This window comes from Dermacentor albipictus, chromosome 1, assembly GCF_038994185.2.
Source record: "Dermacentor albipictus isolate Rhodes 1998 colony chromosome 1, USDA_Dalb.pri_finalv2, whole genome shotgun sequence".
Taxonomy (NCBI): Eukaryota; Metazoa; Arthropoda; class Arachnida; order Ixodida; family Ixodidae; genus Dermacentor; species Dermacentor albipictus.
The window spans coordinates 385110194-385128033 of record NC_091821.1 but is presented as its reverse complement, the minus strand read 5'-3'; the positions used below and the strand labels follow the sequence as shown (position 1 = coordinate 385128033).

The following is a 17840-nucleotide window of genomic DNA, read 5'->3' as shown; positions in this document are numbered from 1 at the left end:
CTTTTTCTGGCCAGAACTCTTGTCATCTTCTGTTGAAGCCGTTAATGTAAATTTGTTATTTGGATGGTGCAGAATGTAATGTGTTGACCTATGAAGAAACAGGTGTAACACAAACTTTGGCTTTGTGGAAATAAAGAATATCATTGGATTAAATATATAAAGATGGCGAGTGCGCATAAACAGCAGTCTTGTGTAGTCAAGGGTTCAGCGATCAGGTTGTATAGTACAGCGGCAACGACCACAAAAAGGACATGACTTAGTGGTCACGTGATCAGACGGCAAACTGTTGGTATAATGAAGGGCAACAACGCGCATGCTAGTTAGAAAAAGAAAACCGAACGGGAAAGGTGCCAAGTAGCGGACGCATCTTCATGCATAGTCCCTCCCACCTCTCCCCCCCCCCCCCCCCCTCCCGACCGTATGCACAGTCCATTGAGCAACGTAACCGCGTTATCGGGAATAAGGGGCCTAATGTGATGGCTAGATCATGTGGGAAGTCGGTTATGGGCAATCGACCGTTGATTCCTGTCTGGTGACAGAAGGACTTTATATTGACGAGGAAGAGTATAGCAGCATAGGGAATGACCATAAACGCATCATTTTGAGAACGGGATATGTACAGTCGAACCTCGATATATCGGAACAGTGCGGTGAACGCGAAATAGTTCGATATAGCCAGAATTCGATGCATAAAATCACTTAATAACGCGTCGAAATCTTCTGCAGATCAGTCAAAGAACCAAGGGCGCGATCAGGGATCGCTGTTCGGAGTGCGCGGTCGATTGCGCCGCGTAGGCCGCGCCTATTTCGTCAGCTGCGCGAAGTCGGCGCGGTCTAGGCCTATCGCGCGTCAATCGTGGCGCAGTAAATACTCACTTGAAGCTCTACACAATGTATCTATTTATTTGGCTGGAAGTACTGCAGCAGTGTAGCCTGCTTCTTATTGGCAGCCGCGCGCTTAAACACGGGAGTCCTCAACACAGTCGAAAAGATCCGCCAGCGATAGGCCGATGGCGTAGAAGGGCCAAAGCAGCTACAGCCTCAGTTGTAGTCGGGAGCGGGGCAACATCAGCGCTTGCCGGACCAACCGCGGCAGCGTCTTCGTTTGCCCGCTACTTCTGCTGCGATGTCCACGTCCGTCAGTCGAAGCATTTTGAAACACTCAATAACGAAGTATTTATTAAGTGGTCTCTGCCAAGGCGTCTTTGAGTGAGCCCAGTGAGCGCGCGCTGTCGCACGTATTCGCGGACGCAAACCGCCAGTTCTCGCTAGACGCGGCACTGAGGAGTCAGTGCGGCAAAAGCAGTGCGTCGTTGACATTGTCGAGCTAGCCAAGCCGCCTCGTGTGTACGCCGCTACGTTCAAATGTCGCCCTCGGCGAGATCGACGTGTGCAGCTATGGCGCGCAGCAGTCGGGAACGCCCATCGCGCCTGTCAACAGGCGCGATGGACGTGGTCTAGGGTGGCGGAGTTCGATATATCCGTTTCACGTCCGACCCCGTTCGAAGTAAACAAAAAAAATGCATGCGATTTTTTCAGATTATATAGAGTTCGACATACGCAATAATTCGATATATCCGTGTTCGTTATATCGAGGTATGACTGTAGTTGGGAAAGAGAGCAGGCAGCGAAGAATGGCCAGTCCAAATTTGAACGCTGAGCAAATAACAGATATAGTCGCAAGAGTCTAGAAAGAATTTAGCCGATGGCCAAGTAAAAAAATGGGAATGTAGTGAGCTTCTAAATGTAATGATGAGCTAAATTAGGAAAGAAGCAACGCGTTTCTTGGAAAATGAAGCCACAAAGCTTGTGGAACAGGGGGATACGGGAAGCAATCGATGAACGACAAAGCATCACGAGAGCATAGGCAGGCAAAAAAAGTGCAGTTGCAGCAGGATGAAGTAGAGAGAAAATTACAAATGGTACCGGGAGAAAAAAAATTATAGTTCAAGCGAAGATTAAAGGTGAAAATGAGTGTTGGTTGTCAGAAATAGTTGAGTAAAAGAAGTCCACACCTATAATATTCTGGAACCACATTAATTTGTTAGGCAGAAAGTCTGCAACAATACAACATGTTCTAGACGAAGATCAAAACAAACTGGAGGGGGCACGCCATTAAATTACATCCGAAAAATAAAACAGCCGAATCATTTCAAGACGGTGGCGATGTGGTTTCTGAGGAAATAAAGAGCATGAACGAGAACCGGATGGAAAAGGAGCTGGTGCAGAGAAATTTCAGCTTGAAAGCTGAAGAGAAAATGCCTAAACGCACCGACACAGGGTTAGACGAGGTTCCCGTCAGGTTGATTAATGAGCTAGGACCACAAAGTAAGTGTTGGGCTGCTGAGCACGAGGTCGCGGGATCGAATCCCGGCCACGGCAGTCGCATTTCGATGGGAGCGAAATGCGAAAATACCCGTGGTACTTAGATTTAGGTGCACGTTAAAGAACCCCAGGTGGTCGAAATTCCCGGAGTCCTCCACTACGGCGTGCCTCAAAATCAGAAAGAAGCGAGAACAAGGTGGAAGCAAGACCCAACGTTTCGACAAGTGGACTTGTCTTCAAGGCCACAGAAGGCCTTCAAGGCGTAGCCTTGAAAAAAGAACAAGTCTTGTCGACACGTTGGCTCCTGCTTTCACCTTGTTCTCGTTTTGCTCATCGTCTTGAATTTCCATCTCCCGCATTCCTCGTGTTTTCCCTCATAATCAGAAAGTGATTTTGGCACATAAAACCCCGTAATTTAATTTTGTTTAAAGTAAGGAAGTTCTGTTGAAAGCAGTAGGAAAAAGTTTACAAGATAGCCGAATACCAGACAGGTGGCGAGAAAGTAGAATGAATTTAATATATAAAGGGAAGGGGGGAAAAGATAGGATTCACTCATATAGACCATTGACCACACATCGGTAGTATACAGGTTAGCAATGCAGGCGATTAAATTAAAACTGGAAGCATGGGTATAACATAATGGCATATTGGGAGAGCTTCAGAACAGCTTCAGAATCGGTAGACGTCAGGATGATAAGTTATTTGTTCTTACTCAGTGTGTTGAAATACCCAGAGAACAAAGGAGAGCGTTACATATGGCTTTTTTAGACATTACAGGAGCGTATGACAATGTAGACCGCAACATTCTTAGGTTATTCTGGAAGGGGAAGGCTTGGGTAATGACTGTATACAGCTTTTGGAAGGAGATTTACCTAGGAAATACCATTTGTGTTGAATGAGGAGCGAGGAGAAAGTTGACATCACCAAGTTGCTGAGGGGTGCCCTTTATTCCCGCTACTGTTTATGATGTACAGTCGCGGACAGAATATTACGGACCATGAAATCTAAGAAAAAGCAGAATATCTCCGCAACCTCACAACGCAATCTGGTATTTGCATTTTGGACCTCGACTAGAATATGCTAACAACGTTGTCGTGGGCAGTTTTACTGGTTACTGCTACAGGCTGCTCGGGAATTGAACGTTTTCGGAGATCCCATGGTCCATTTTATTCTGTCCGCGACTGTACATGGTGAGGATAGAAAAGGCGCAAAAAGGAACCAATATCGCGTTAAATCCCTCAAACAGGTGGGCACACTAGTAGAGTAGAGTAGTAGGTGGGCACACTAGAGTAGAGTAGTAGTAGTGGATGACATTGTGTTGCTTGCTGGCAAGCAAAGTGATATGCTATGTCTGGCTGATATCTGTGGACAGGAATGGGAGAATTTAGAATTAAAATGTCTTAGTAAATAATCAGGGTTTATGGTTGTGAATGAAAACAGTGTACAAACAGTGTCAATACAGGTCCAGGAAATACACCGGATGAAAGAATACAAGTACCTTGGTTTATGGATAAACAAAGGCTATAGATATATGGAAACACAGGGGGGAAAATCAATAATAGCAAAAGGTAAGAGAAATACGGTCATAATGAAACACAGAACGCTTTAGGGATACAATGGGTGCGAGTTGCTCCTGTGTATGTGGAAAGGTGTAATGGTTATACGACTTATATTTGAAGATGCGGTTGCTTGTTCGAAGTCAGGGGTACAATCCGGACTCCATTGCAGCCAAAGGTCAGTGGGACACCCCTTGCATTGGGTGCTCACGGGAAGACTACAAGTGAAGCTGTGCAGGAGGATATATATATATATATGAGATAGCTCGTGTGTGTGTGCGTGTGTGTGTGTGTGCACACGCGCTGGACAAGTTTTGAACTGAGGGAAGCTGAGAGTAAAATTGATATTAAAGAGCGACTAAGGAATATGAAAGAAAGTAAATGGTTTGCGAGAGTGTTAGGTATTTTTACAAGAAAAACATTGATCCACAGAGGGGGAAACGAACTAGGAAGCTTACTATATATGTGGCGGCGATGGGATGGAAACCGGCTATGAGTAACTATACCTAAGAGGAAAAAAAAAACAATATCCGTGGAGATAATTTATGATAACTCAAGGGGAAGCTTCTAGCTTACTTATCGAAGCGAGATCAGGATGCCTTAGAACGCGTAGTTACAGGGCGAGGTACACCTAGGACGAAGAACCATGTGCTTGCTGTGGTAAAGCTAGAGAAACAGCAATGTTTCTTTTTCCTTGAAGTTGATCGAGTCATTTCAAGGTGATAACCGGCATTGATGAAGCAAGAGGCAGGTTGGAGGTAAGAAAACTTCGAGATATCGTGCAGCGAAAATATTTACGCAGTCAAAGGCAGGGTTTGCAGAAGAGCATTGATGAAAAAACACACAACAGAGCCTTACTCTCTACTTCTACTTAGTCTAGGACAACTGCACCTGCATAGTACCAACCGAGTCTCACTTTTCGACCACCAAGTGGTTGCCGTTGTCAGATGGGAAGAGGATTTTGCACCCAGCATCACTCGGTGCATTGACCCCGGCAACCCCCCTCTACAGGGTTTGACAGGGTGGGGGGCTTTTGTTCAAGCCAGCGGTCCTTCCCGGAAAAAGGGGGCTGCTGTGAAGTAGCTCGAACTGAGCTAATCCGCTCAGCATAAAGCAACCATGACAGCCCTGTGGTATTCTAGCCTGACATCCCCTCGGATTGCCTTAACACAATAGGCCAAGGCAAACAACCATGGGGACCTCTAAAGCCGTCCGCGGGCAGGACGACCGCACGAAGGTGCGCCACGACCGGTTCTGGCTCTGGGTTCCACTAAGGCGAACCGTTGCATCGTGTGGAGTCTTATTGATCTCTTAATTTAGTTATTGCAATGTAGACAGAAAGAAATGGGTTCCACACCGCCTCTACCCTTCAGTAAACAAAAAATTTTCGTGCCGGACAAACCATTCATATGGTGGCGGATTAGCCAGCGAAGCTGTTCCGAGCAACTATGACCAAACTTCGCGTCCAGAAACATCCTCTTGAATTTGGAATACGCCCAGGTGAAACTCGAAGGAGGTGGTAACTCACGCTTCTGCTGCTTGGACGCATACTCGAACGACCTAGCTTGACGCTTACGAGTAGTTTGCAGTGCGCTGTCTTCATCGGAAGCTTGCGCTCGATGCCGCCGATTGGACTCGCATCTGCTCTCGCTGACGTTCTTCTGAGGCAAGGTCACTGGCCGCGTTCTCCGCTTTCGTACGGGCACGTTGTCGTCGTCTCTGCTGTCGATGCCTCTCCTCGTACTCGGCTTGTTCTTCGGGCGTGCGCACAATGCATGGTATTTCCATTTTTGTTGGCGTTGTAGCTGTTTCAGTGGTCCACCGCTGCAATGCACAATCCTGTTCTTGCACACCACGGCGCACATACCCGTGCTTTCCCGCCACAACTCCCGCGTCGTTGTATTGAGGGCAGACGACAGTGGACGTAACCGGCAGCAACGGCGGCCAGCGTGGCTGTACTCCCTCAGTGAGCAGGTGTGGCGTGCTGTGAAATCACGTGTCCCTTCTTATGCGCCGTACTATCGATCGTTATCTTTTTTTTGTTCACTTTACGGACGTTAGCCAGCCCAGATACCTCCCTACGTGACCACGCAGCGCCGCCATCTTTTTTGTTCACTTTACGGACGTTAGCTAGCCCAGATAACCCCCTACGAGACCACTCATACGGCTCATTCATACAGGTCCGTCAGGTAAACAGCTTCGCTGCAAAAAAAAAGAAAGAAAAATGGGGGAGTGGCAACTGCTGGGGGGGGGGGGGGGGGGCTGCCTCAGCATTCCCCTAACCAATACGGTTACAACTGAATTTAAACCACCTACTGGGTTGTGCCTAATGTCAGTGGCATAGTTAGACTTTAGGCAAGTGTTTGGCACTCTTTGCCATCATGGTTCTCTCTCCCCTATTACCACGCCCTTAGCGATTCCTCACTGCTTGAGTTCCTCAAGTTTCGTCGTCACGTTTCAGCCTGATTTGTCCGCTGGCCCGCTTTCATAGAATGCCAGGAGTGACACGCGCACCGACAATTGACGAGCACTCCGTCAAAGGAGCGTAAGAGGTGCTTGCCGTAGTGGGTCCTTTGTCGTAGACATTTAGACCTGACAAAAGCGCCTGCGACATCAACGCACCTTTGGTGACGTTGTCAACGCTCCTCCATTCATAGTTTGCATTCGAGCTCTTCACGCACGGTCAGTTACCGTGCAGAGAGAAAGCGAGCCGAGAAATTGCTTGTATACTGGCACTCAAAAAAACAGTTGCACCATTTGGGGTGTATATTTGCCACACAACAATAATCATCTGCCTTGCCCGCATTTCCTTTCTTTAACGCTGCGAGCCCGGTACTTGAACGTCATGAACGTCATGCGCGTTATCAGCATGACAGAACATTCTCGACAAGAAAGTAACGAGCGCAACGTTTTCAAGAAAGAAAACGCAAGCAAGGCAGTTGACGATTATTGTGTTGTGTCAAATATACATCCCAAAAGGTGCAACTGTTTTTAGAATGTAGTGCGTTACGCCGGCTATTTTGCGCGTTTGAGAAATGAGCGACTTAATAGAAACGACGGAACATGTTGTATTGGAATATGAAGATATCTACCCAGCTGTCGGAGGCATAGAAAAACAAGTAGTGGTTCAGAAAGTTTGATGCTGGTAATTCTTTTTGTATGTGCGTGCGCGTGTGTGTGCGTGTTTTCCAATAAGAGAGGTAGGATATTGAAAAATTAACAATAGCTTGGTGGCGCAACCCACCACCCCCGTTTCAAAGAGGACGCTCATAGCATCCATCCATGGTATCAGATTACGCGGGTGCCAAACCAGACGCTTTCCAGGAGTACACGTGGGGCCTGTGCCACGCTGTCTACATCTAAAATAATAGTTCAACTGTCAACTGTGACCATACAGTTCCTTCTGCACCAGCGCCTAGCGTATCGTACATCATGAGACGAGAAACTGGCGCGAACTGTATGCGAGAGTGGCTTAACCGTGGCTGACCTTACTAAGCCAACATCTCATAGGAACATTTTCTCTAGCGCCGTTTTGGGCTCTAAGTATAACACTTTCAACGATGCATTTAGTCTACTTCTGGCCAGGGGCTGCCGTGTCTCTGTGTCGGCGAGTTCTTGTTGCGAACTCTGTGGCCAATAGATTTTTTTCGGTATGACTGGGCATGACGGTCAGTGTCATATTTTGCTCAGTGTAGTTGGTGACCAGTACCAAAGGAAAACAATGTGAATCCAGGAGTTTTCCCAATCACAGGCTATCGGCCACTGCTACTTGTGATGCTACCTCATGGCATCGAGGCTGCGTAACGTCCCTCCAGCCGACACGGATGCCATTTGTACTGAGACAGCGTCGTCTGCAGATATAATGGCCCGTTCCTGCGGCGAGCGTCGGCGGCGTAACCGAGCGAACGAGCACTACAGCGAAAGATAAAAGAGCGAACGCGAAGCGGCAGAGACCAATGAGACCCTTCAATGACGCAGCCGCCCTGATTTTTAATAATATAGCGCGAGCGTCGACTGAACTGCTGGTGAGCGCCTTATAACGACGATAAGCGTGCAACAAGGCGAGAGTTCGCGCACGAGCCTTGTTGCACGCTTATCGCCGTTATAAGGCGCTCACCAGCAGTTCAGTCGACGCTCGCGCTATATTATTAAAAATCAGGGCGGCTGTACGTGCGGGAAACTGGTTTCACGCGGACCCGCCAGACCGCTCGATGCGTACTCGTGTCTGGTGTCCGTCGGACCGCTCGTTTCGCACTATCGTCTGCTCGCGTCCGCTCTAGCTCGCGTTTGTTAGGTTTGCTTGGTTTGGTATCGTGCGGGCTTGTTTCGATTGTCATGATTAGCGATTGTTTTATAACCCGATTGTATGCGCTACGCGAATTGTATAGTACTTTCTGGAAGCCAAGCGGCACCAGCTATTACACTGGGACCTTCGACGCGTCATGTATAAAAGCCGACGGACTTGACTCGCAGATCAGATTTTCGACGATTGCCGATTCTCCTACATGTCTCTCAAATTCTTGTCCTCAATGTATCGCGAAATGAAAAAAAAAAAACGCGTAGAGCTGCGCTTAAATTTTGCATTAGTGAATATCGTAATCGTCGGTGTTTCTTTTTTGGAGAACAGTCGTCTTCCCTAGGTGACTAGACTAGGGAATATGATGACTGTATCTTGGCCAATCATAATCGTCGAACCTTTCGCAAGATCCCTCCCGTGACGTCGCGCCGTTCCGCCGGACGCCACCTCCGATGTTGCGCGGTCGCCCCCGCATACGAGGCAACCGCGTGGCAATCTGGGAAACTGGTCTCGACGCCGTTCCCAGGGAAGGCGTTGGCCCCTTACATCAATTAATTGGCTCTGTGGGACTGTCAGCTTGCAGCGACCTGGGAAGCCTGATCTTCACGGTTACCGCGCCTACAAAATGCAGTGGCCGTTATCACCTTGAGGGGAGTTCCTTTGTTTACCCGCCAACAGACGGCGCCAGGGCTGCGTTGATATCTGGGCGGGCGCTGATGAAGGGGGGAGGGTGCCTCGTGGGAAGCACTTAAGGAATGCCCTTTGCAATGTTGAGACGTAACAGCGGTCCAACCTAACTTTTTAACAGCCCCTACTGGTATTTCTCTTTATTGCTCTGCCCCCCTTCCCCCGTCGGTTCCTAAGATCGTTGTCAGTCGTCACACCTTGCCAAGTTCGAATAAGACGACCGCCTCTAACTTTTGACGTGAAACTTCAGAATCTGTCACACGGAGTCGCTTGCTAAAACCGAATGTAACTAAAACATGTTATAGTATTATCGCATATACGCGCCGTGGTTGCTTAGTAACTTTGGTGTTGCGCTGCTAAGCATAAGGTTGCGGGATCGAATCGCCGCCACGGCGGTCTCATTTTGATAGCGGCGAAATGCGAAAACACCCGTTTACTAATGGCGTTTTTCACTGGTCGATTCGGAGCAGGATTTTTTGCTCCGCGGCAACGAATCCGAATTTCACTGGTCGATCTGGAGCGGGTTCGCGCGTTCCACTGGTCGTTTCGGATCAACTCGCTCCGCGCCGGATCGCTCTCACTTGCTCCGCCGCCGAGACGCGGATTCGGACGGAAATAGAATGCGTCACATGGCGTGACTTCCGTCTTCAAGCGAAATCGGTACCCGGTCGGTACGCACAACATTGTGTTGGGCATAGTTTGCGGAACCGGTTTGTGTCACGTGCACGCAGACTTCCTTTGTGATCTCCCGCGGAGCGTTCGTGCGCTCCACTGGCAGTCTCGGATTGGTGAAAGCCGAGCGCTCGCTCGAGGATTCGGGCGGCTGCTCCAGATCGACCAGTGAAAAACGCCATAAGATTTAGGTACACGTTAAAGAACCCCAGGTGATCAAAATTAACCCGGTGTCCCCCACTACGGCGTGTCTCATAATCAGATTGTGGGTTTGGCACGTAAAACCCCATAATTTTTTATTATTATTCTCGCTTATATATTTGTAACCGTACTAACTTAAACGTCCTACTTGGGTATCGTTGTGCAGAGGAAAGCATGGAGGAAGAAGCCACTATTCGATCATGCATGTGTCGCGCGTCGTTCAGGGAGGCGCAGCTCGGCAGCACCTTTTTGCACTATTGCCCAAACACCCTCTGCAAAACAACTGGGCCCACTACGAATAGGGAACGTGCACGATTGCAAAATTAATAAGTGATAAGCTGTGAACTATGAGCTAAGCACGTAATTTCTGATGCGTGAGAAATGTAACTCGTGCATTTTGTTATTTCGTAGCAGTGACCTAGTGCATAGCCGCCTCGATAAACTAGGAGTGCTTGATGCCGCGCACCCTCTGCAGCACGCACAAGACGTTTCGCGTTACCCCACTGCACCACACCAGTGCGCGGTGTCGGAACGTAAACGTAGCCGAAACGTTATTTTGTCTTGGAGTGAAACTGAAATAATAGTTATCGGTTTTCAGTTCAAAGGGAAATTCGGCAATCTGAAACAACCGATGTCGCAACGTCAGCCTAGTGCGAGCGATAGCCCGTCACGCCGGTCACTAGCAGATCGGCGTCGTAGCAGAACCCTGGGCTTGCGCGCTGAAGAGCTCATTGTTTCGTTTTCTACGGGTAAAACGCTTTGTTACCGAAGTTTTACCGCTCGTTTCAGTTCGTTTTGCCGGAACAGCAGTCTCGCATTTCGTCTAGTACTCTCGATGGCGGGCTACTTCTAATATGCGCAGTGCCTTAACTCAACTCAAGGCACTGGAGTCCGAAGACATGGAATGTACTTTGCTCGTGGAGGAGTAAGTGAATGTGCAGCTGGACCCGATATCCAGGACGTTTTACAAACAAGATAATATTTACATATTTACAAGAAAGTTCAAAGTAATACAGAAAAAGTTCATGATGAAGTTGCAGCCGATCAAAGTGGGAGTGATTCCGGCGTCCGTTGCTCCTTTTATGCCCTCGTGGTTATTGTTCAGTCACTTTTCCCAATTCGGAGTCAGGAGGCCGATCACATCAGGTTCCACCAATCCGGAGGTCGGTTTCCCTTTCCCTCCGAAGGGAGCTTTGTCGGAAACACACGCACATCGCTGGGCACCATCTGGACACAAACAGAGGAAGGGGGGCGGGGGAGGAACGTACGCTGATTCCGATCGTACACTGACTCCGTCCCCGGCGTGGACATGCCGCCAGTTAGGGCGGCTGGCCGGTGATGGACCGTATCGTTGCACTGACCGCGTCTCCGGCGGGGAGGTGCCAATTTGTGCGACTGACAAGTGATGGCCGTATCCCTGTTAATTGCCCAAACCTCTCCTGACCGAAGTACTCCCGCGCTGGTCATGAATCATCAATTTTGAGAACCATTTTGACGAGGCCGTCGGCCCGCTCCCCATAATCGCGCGAGCCGTGACCGGAGGGTGTCGCGGGGTGAACGGCCGATCGCAACAGCCCGTCCACCGCCAGGAAGAGGGCATTGGTGCCCCTTGAAGAGGCCTTGGACGCTCAGCAGGCTCAGCTCCGGCTCGAAGTCCCGGGCTCCCCGGGAGGTTCGAACGGCCGATCACAACAGCACTGAGCATGATCTGAGAATTCACAATTCACTTACCGAAGGAAAATAAATACTGTTTCTATCATTACATTGCTTCAAAAATTTTTGCCTGCGGACCAAAACCATTATCATGCGTTACAGGTCATTTCCTTTTCGTTCCGGAGCTAGCTCCGTTCCGTGGTAGCTCCTGGTAGCAGACGACAAAGCGCTGTGCTCTACCAACTCATTTGCGCTTGCGATACCGCCTGTCGGCTGAGCATGAAAAATGATTACATTAATAAAATTACTTCAAGCATTGCGTAAACGCCCTGCACCGGACGTTTATAATTTAGGACTTGCCAGATAATATTTAATTTGTATTTTATATATAATGAACAACCAGAAACATTCTGCAGTTCCTCGATTAGCTCGTCATATGATGTACACTTAGAGGCGGCAGCCGCTCGTCTATCGCGTCTACCGTAGTGCCTAGGCAAAGTCACATTCAAGGAGCAAAAGCCCCCAGATTTTGTATCTCGCGCCCGCTGTTACTCGCGCCTGCGCACAAACGGCTGGCGATCCCTCAAATGAACGTCTCGTCCCTACTTGCTCCTCCAGCTTCGGGGTGGCCCATTTAGTGACGTAAACGGCGAAGTGAACGGTTCGCTTTCCGAACCGCTATAAAATTCCACCACAGTACCCACATTTTAACCATTGGGGAATGTTGCGCTTTCCGATTCCGAAATTTGACATCGATCGGCAATGTTCGGCGGCTAGGCGCCACTGCGCTTTCCCGCTCTCCAAACATCGAAACCGAAGCGCGCCAAATCGTATCGAAATTCTGGTCGCGATGTGGTCGAAATATTTTTGTTCTCCGCTCTACTGCAACGCTGCATCATCTTTGGCCGGGGTGGAAGAAGGTGAGAGTAGGGGAGGGGGAGCTGAGCTGGCTCCATGGGCAGTCCCTAGGTATCTTTTAGAAAAATCTGGGGACTTTAGCCCCCCATGTAAACACGGTGGTGGCACGTGCCCGGTGTGCCACCCCCGGCTACACCACTGCCACTAGGCGGCTCCAGGCGCTTCGTGTTTTGTTTATCGCGACGTTCAAGCTAGCTGCAATTTGAAAATCGCCATGGAAATGACACTGGGTTAGTTTGCGCTCGCCTCTTCTCAGGTTTACTGCGCGGCGTTGCACGATTCTGTGTTTCCCATCCAGAACTTTTTCGCGCGTGTTGCTCACGTGCGCGTATGACACCTTCATCGTGTGGTGACCGAACGCGACGGAGTGGTGGTGTGTGGTTGTCGGCGTCGACTCGAAGTTCCATCGCGTTTGTGCGTTCTCGTCTCCTGCCTGCTTGTGCTACGACCAAGGAACGCGCTGCGTGCTGGGCGAAGTGCGTCAACGCGCCGTGCGCGGACCAGTAGCGGAGTGCTCCGCGTACTACAGAGCGTTTAGGCCTAGCATCGCGTCCGCCGAAGAATGAAGACGAACGACACGGCTGGCTCTGTGACAAGTGGTTCAGTGGGTGACCATGCAAGAAGCGGAGCCCTCGTTCGCCCGTTGGCACATGTCGTTTTGTGCGATGACTGCGCTAACGACAACCCTTCTTACGGCAAGCGGTTCCCTGTGTGCGATCTCTTGGGTCGGTGTGGTGACAGGATGCGTGCAGCTCGCAAATCGCCCCATCATCGCATCCGTCACGAGCTCAGTTATAATCTGAACTCGAGAGGCGCCGATTGTCATGCATTCGTACCAGTTTGGTGAGTGCCGTTGTCGACTAGAGGGCTGCTACTGACAAACTTAGATGTCTCGAGTTTTCCTATCTGCGTTCTGAGCTGTAATTTCATCTTTGTTCGGTGCCTTGTTTTTAAATTGTCGTGCCAGTCGCTTCTAAACGCAGTGGGATTCACGCCTGCAATTTTCATAGGGTAGCGCAGAATCACTCGGATTTCTTGGTGAACGTTTTACTTGAAAATGGGAGCAATGCTTTTTGTTTGAAGCGCTGCAGATTTAATGATCAGTTTGTTTTTCGGACACGTTTGAAAAATAATTTTAATGGAGCACAAGGGATGGAAATGCTCACTTGGTGTTACTGTATTTACAATGCAGCTTTTCTTCTCGTTGGACCTCGCAGTCAGCAGTGGTGTTTACATAAACTTAACTGCACCTTCTCTTTAAAAAAAAAAGAAAGTGCACCGCTGCTCCCGGTTTTACCGTTTTGTTCCTATCAGTGCCTTACCGGCATATAAGCTTCATTCACTTTAATTTGCAACTGTGCTGCTTCCTCTTGCTGTGATAATAATAAAATAGAATTTTGGTACTGAGTAATTGCATGGTTCTTGAATGTTAGCGTGCTACAGTGTTCTGTGTTCAGTGAAAATGTAGTGCAGAAGTAGATTATATACATGCATAAAGGTCTGCAGCAGCCAGAAAAAACTGTTGCAATGTCTAGTACAGCACTGTGGAATTCTTGACAGTGTGAGTGTATTTGGGCCTTGGTAACTTAGTGATATAAAATTGTGAAGTGTTTGACCATTTCAGCAAAGGTGCTCGAATGTATTTGCAATGTGTGGCATTGAACACATATCACCTGTTAAATAAAAAAAGGAGGGGAGAGTTGAACGTAGGCTCGGCCTTTGCCATAGGAAAGTGACCCGGTATAATCGGTGATGTCCTAAAAATATTTTCTTCTCCTTGCTATATTACTGATGTTGCAATCAGCACAATATGTATAATCAATCTTGCTCTTACTTGGGCACCAAGAGATGCACTGGCCCTAATAGAATTCCAAGCTACTTCTTGTTTGTTGCTCCATGTATACAGCTCCATATTCAGCATCAATTTTTCAAAAATATATCTTCTGTTGTAGTGCTCTCATCTTGAAAATTAGCTGCACTCCTGCCTTTCTTTTTTCAAATCAGGGGATAGGGATATGTTCATTTATTTCTTTGCCACCTATTCCTGCATAATGCTTGAGCACATCATTCACTAGTATAAATTCACTTCCTTGAATCTGGCAATTTGCTGTGTAGTGTACAACATGCTTTGCGGCCTTGTTAAAGCACAGCAAACAAGCGCAGCCAATTTATGCCAGTTTACTGTCACTTAGGTTGTGGCCATCAGGTGAATATTATCTTAACCCTTTGAGACGCTGTGTACACAATTGTATATGCCAAGGCTGTGCATCAACAGCAAAAGCACTGATGAAAGTAATGACATTTAAAGTGTGTCACATCTTAAAACACTTCTGATTGGAATTGTGCTGCAAGATTAAATAACATGTTCAAAATGTTTTAGTGGAATGAGTGGGAAAGAACATGGCTGGGTATTTTTACTAGGTATGAATATGTCGTAGGCAGTGGGTTCACTTGTTTCACTGTTTTCATGATTCGTTGCACAAGGCACAATTTTCGAGTGGCTGGATAGGGGCTTTTCAAGCTGGCTAGGCATGAAATAGTTATGCGAGGTTCCTGTACGAGTATTTGCAGGGAGTCCACATTTTCTAAATATGACAACCCTCATGGGAGACCTGAGCCCGGGTCGTCAAATTCGCCGGATTCAGAATAAAGTTGTTTCCATCCATCCAACACACTAAAGGATTGATCATTGTTAATCAGTTTTGCAGCTGAGCCTTTTATGATTAGGAAAATACAAGAAATGCAGTTGTAAGTCTTAACAGAATCAGTTAGTGCCTGCCTGAAAGGGTTAATTTCTTGAAAGCATTCAATGCCATGCTTCACTCCAAGCTCAAACACTGTGTCATCCTCAAGAACCCTGGATTAATAGACTGGATTTCTAGGTTACTTACCGTTCACTTGCAGAACATGAGCTTCAGTTATGTAAACTGCTCCACCACTAAGCTGTTGTCTTTCGTCCACGCAGAAAAAGGTCTGTGCACTTTGTTACAACTATGGCTGCTACGTTTCACCCTCTGCTGCACTTCCTTCTTTAAAGGGAATGTATCATGAGAGTTTGGTGGAAATAAGACTATGATTTGTAGTAATAAAATCAAGTATGCTTTGCACGGTTTAAGCAACAGTTACAAGGTAAATTGGCACAGAAAGTTGCAAAAAACTGTTGCAACATTTTGCGGCGAAGCTTCGGTATTACTGTTCGTAAGTCAGCTATTAAGTCTTCCATACTTAGTGTTTAAAATCGCATTCTTTATATTAGAGAGCTTTAGAATAGGGACCCTAATAGTTTGGGGCCCCAAAGAGCTTTGTTGTTAGCGTTGGGGCACGCAAGAGTGAAGAGCTCTAGAATAGGGCTCTGCGTTTGCGGATAGCATCTTGCGCTGACAGCGCCACTGCGGCATCAAAGAAAAGGTTTTAGAAATAATTAAAGGATACCATTTTATGACAGGAATGGCAATTTTCACTTGCGTGTATACACGTTTAATTACAAATGAGAGGTTATTCTGTAAGCAGCAAACAATTAGTTGCACTTAGTTTTGAGCAAACCAACTTGCCTTCACCAGCCAAGTTTAGCAGTGTTAGGCCCTTGAGCCATAATATCCACAATCGAATTCGGAATCAGCAGCATTGAATGAATCAATTTTCATAACACACGCTAGTTCAGAGAAAGCGATAACTGCAGTCACTTATCCTAGCTTACGAACTTCGCGCATTACAACGAACTGTCAGCTGATGCACAGCTATTGTCAGCTATTCGGCACCCATCGAGCCATCGCTTCGATGGGTGCCGCCATGTTTGCTGACGCAAAGCTTTTGGGGCCGCTATTTGGGCTCCCGCTAAATGGGTGAACTAGCATTCCCAACGCAAAACCCAAACTCAATTTGCGTCTCGCGCATGTGCAGTGGTTTCGATGCTATTTCTTTGGGGCCCCAAAACGTTTGGGGCCCCTATTCTAAAACTCTATTGGCGTTAGCACCTCAATGTGTGTATTACAATCTAAGAAAAGTTCACGCTTACAAGCAGTGCTGCCTACGTGGCAACAGGTGTAATAGCAGAGCTTTGGCTTCCTCCATTGCGTGGTGGTGCACATTATACTGTTTCACAGGCTAGTTCGTACAGATGCAAAATATAACCGTACATTCAAGTTCAGATTTTTTGCTCTAGCTCTCTCGGGTTTTCAACAGATGACATGCTTCCAAATGGAAACACGCTGAACTGTGCATCACGTAATACACAGTTCACTATAGTAAAGGCGTAGTTTTGCTTTAAAAAACATCGCTTGGCTAAAACGAATTTAGTTTGACTGGTTACTGCCTATGCAGTTGGACAGTAAACCATGAAAGCAGGTAGCTATTATTGCAGTTATTCATAGTCTAGTTGCACAGCAAGCACAGTGTGTGCCTTGGAAAAGGCCACTTGTATGGTACATTCTGCTGATTCCTACCGTTCTACAACTGTTTTCAGCGATGCATAACCCTCTTGAGGTTGGAGCAGGAGAAAGCCTGCCCCAGCCGAATGTGCTAGGTGCTCCAGGAGCAATTGGAGTAGCCACATGATTGAGTTTCTGTCGGATCCCAGTTGCGCTTCCAGGCTGAAGGTGTGAGAACCTTCGAGTGCTTTGAGCTAGAGCACAGCACTCGGAATGAACCAGTTAAATGTGGTTTGAGCGCCCAATTTCAACCAGCCAGATGTAAACTGCACCATGAAAGTGCTCGAAAGTGACCAGTTGAATGTGCCATTGTGTAGTGTGTTTGTGTATTGACGGTAGTCATCCTCCGACATTCTTTACAGGCGCCGATTCCCGTCCTCAGCTGTGGCTGCCGCCTCGCATGCAACAGTTGATGCAGCCGACCCGCGGCTCTGTGGTGCCACGCCGGGCAGTGGGCTCAAGGGTCCCAGCTCGTACTTGCCTTCCAGTGCAGCCAGCCGGGCAAGCAATCTGATGACTGGCCACCATGGGGCAGGGGGCGGGGCGGGGCCACCGCCTCTGCACTCTGGCGACTACTCGTCCAAGCTGCACCATGTGGCCCCACCTCCTCCTCCACCACCGCTCATGGGTCCTGCGGGTGCGACAGGGGCTCCTGGCACTCAGTCATATCCCGTCCATCCAGATGTGCGTTTCAAAAGGCTGCCATTCTACGACATCATGGCTGAACTCCACCGACCTGCCAGTCTGAGTGAGTGCATCTCGGCCCCTCTGTTTTTTCGGTTGGGGCAGTGCTTTCGTAGTTCACTTTCAGGAGCACAATCACTTTAGCCTGACTAGTACTAGATGCATTAGCCGCCTACAGGTGGCTAATACAGCCTGGGCCAGCCTGTGCTGTGGCACTATGCAGACTCATTGTGCCACGTGCTAGCCAGACAAAATCTCACAAAAGTGATTAATCCCTAAAATGCAACGGTCGTGAATGCCTCCCCTGTTCTGTTCCCCCCACCCCTGACAGAGCTAAACATGTGGGAGAAAGATACTGCTACTTAATAAACTGATAATTTGCACATGCTTCGTTACTGTTCTGTTGCTGCGATTCTTCTG

At 48.1% G+C, this 17840-nt stretch overlaps 1 protein-coding gene across 20 annotated transcripts in view; it reads left to right on the top strand.

The window, feature by feature from the left end:
- Positions 1-17840, top strand: part of Su(var)2-10 (E3 SUMO-protein ligase Su(var)2-10) — a 133182-nt gene that overhangs the window by 41908 nt on the left and 73434 nt on the right. For 19 of the 20 annotated variants that reach the window (XR_010564502.2, XR_010564503.2, XR_010564505.2 and 16 more), the window contains one exon: positions 17099-17484. Coding sequence is in view for 14 of the 20 variants with exons in the window: in XM_065432446.2 (XP_065288518.1) it covers positions 17099-17484 (386 nt within the window). In the remaining 6 variants the exon portion in view is untranslated. Of the gene's footprint in view, positions 1-12333; positions 13153-17098; positions 17485-17840 lie in introns of those variants that run through there. The other variant, XM_065432441.2, reaches the window with a different exon arrangement.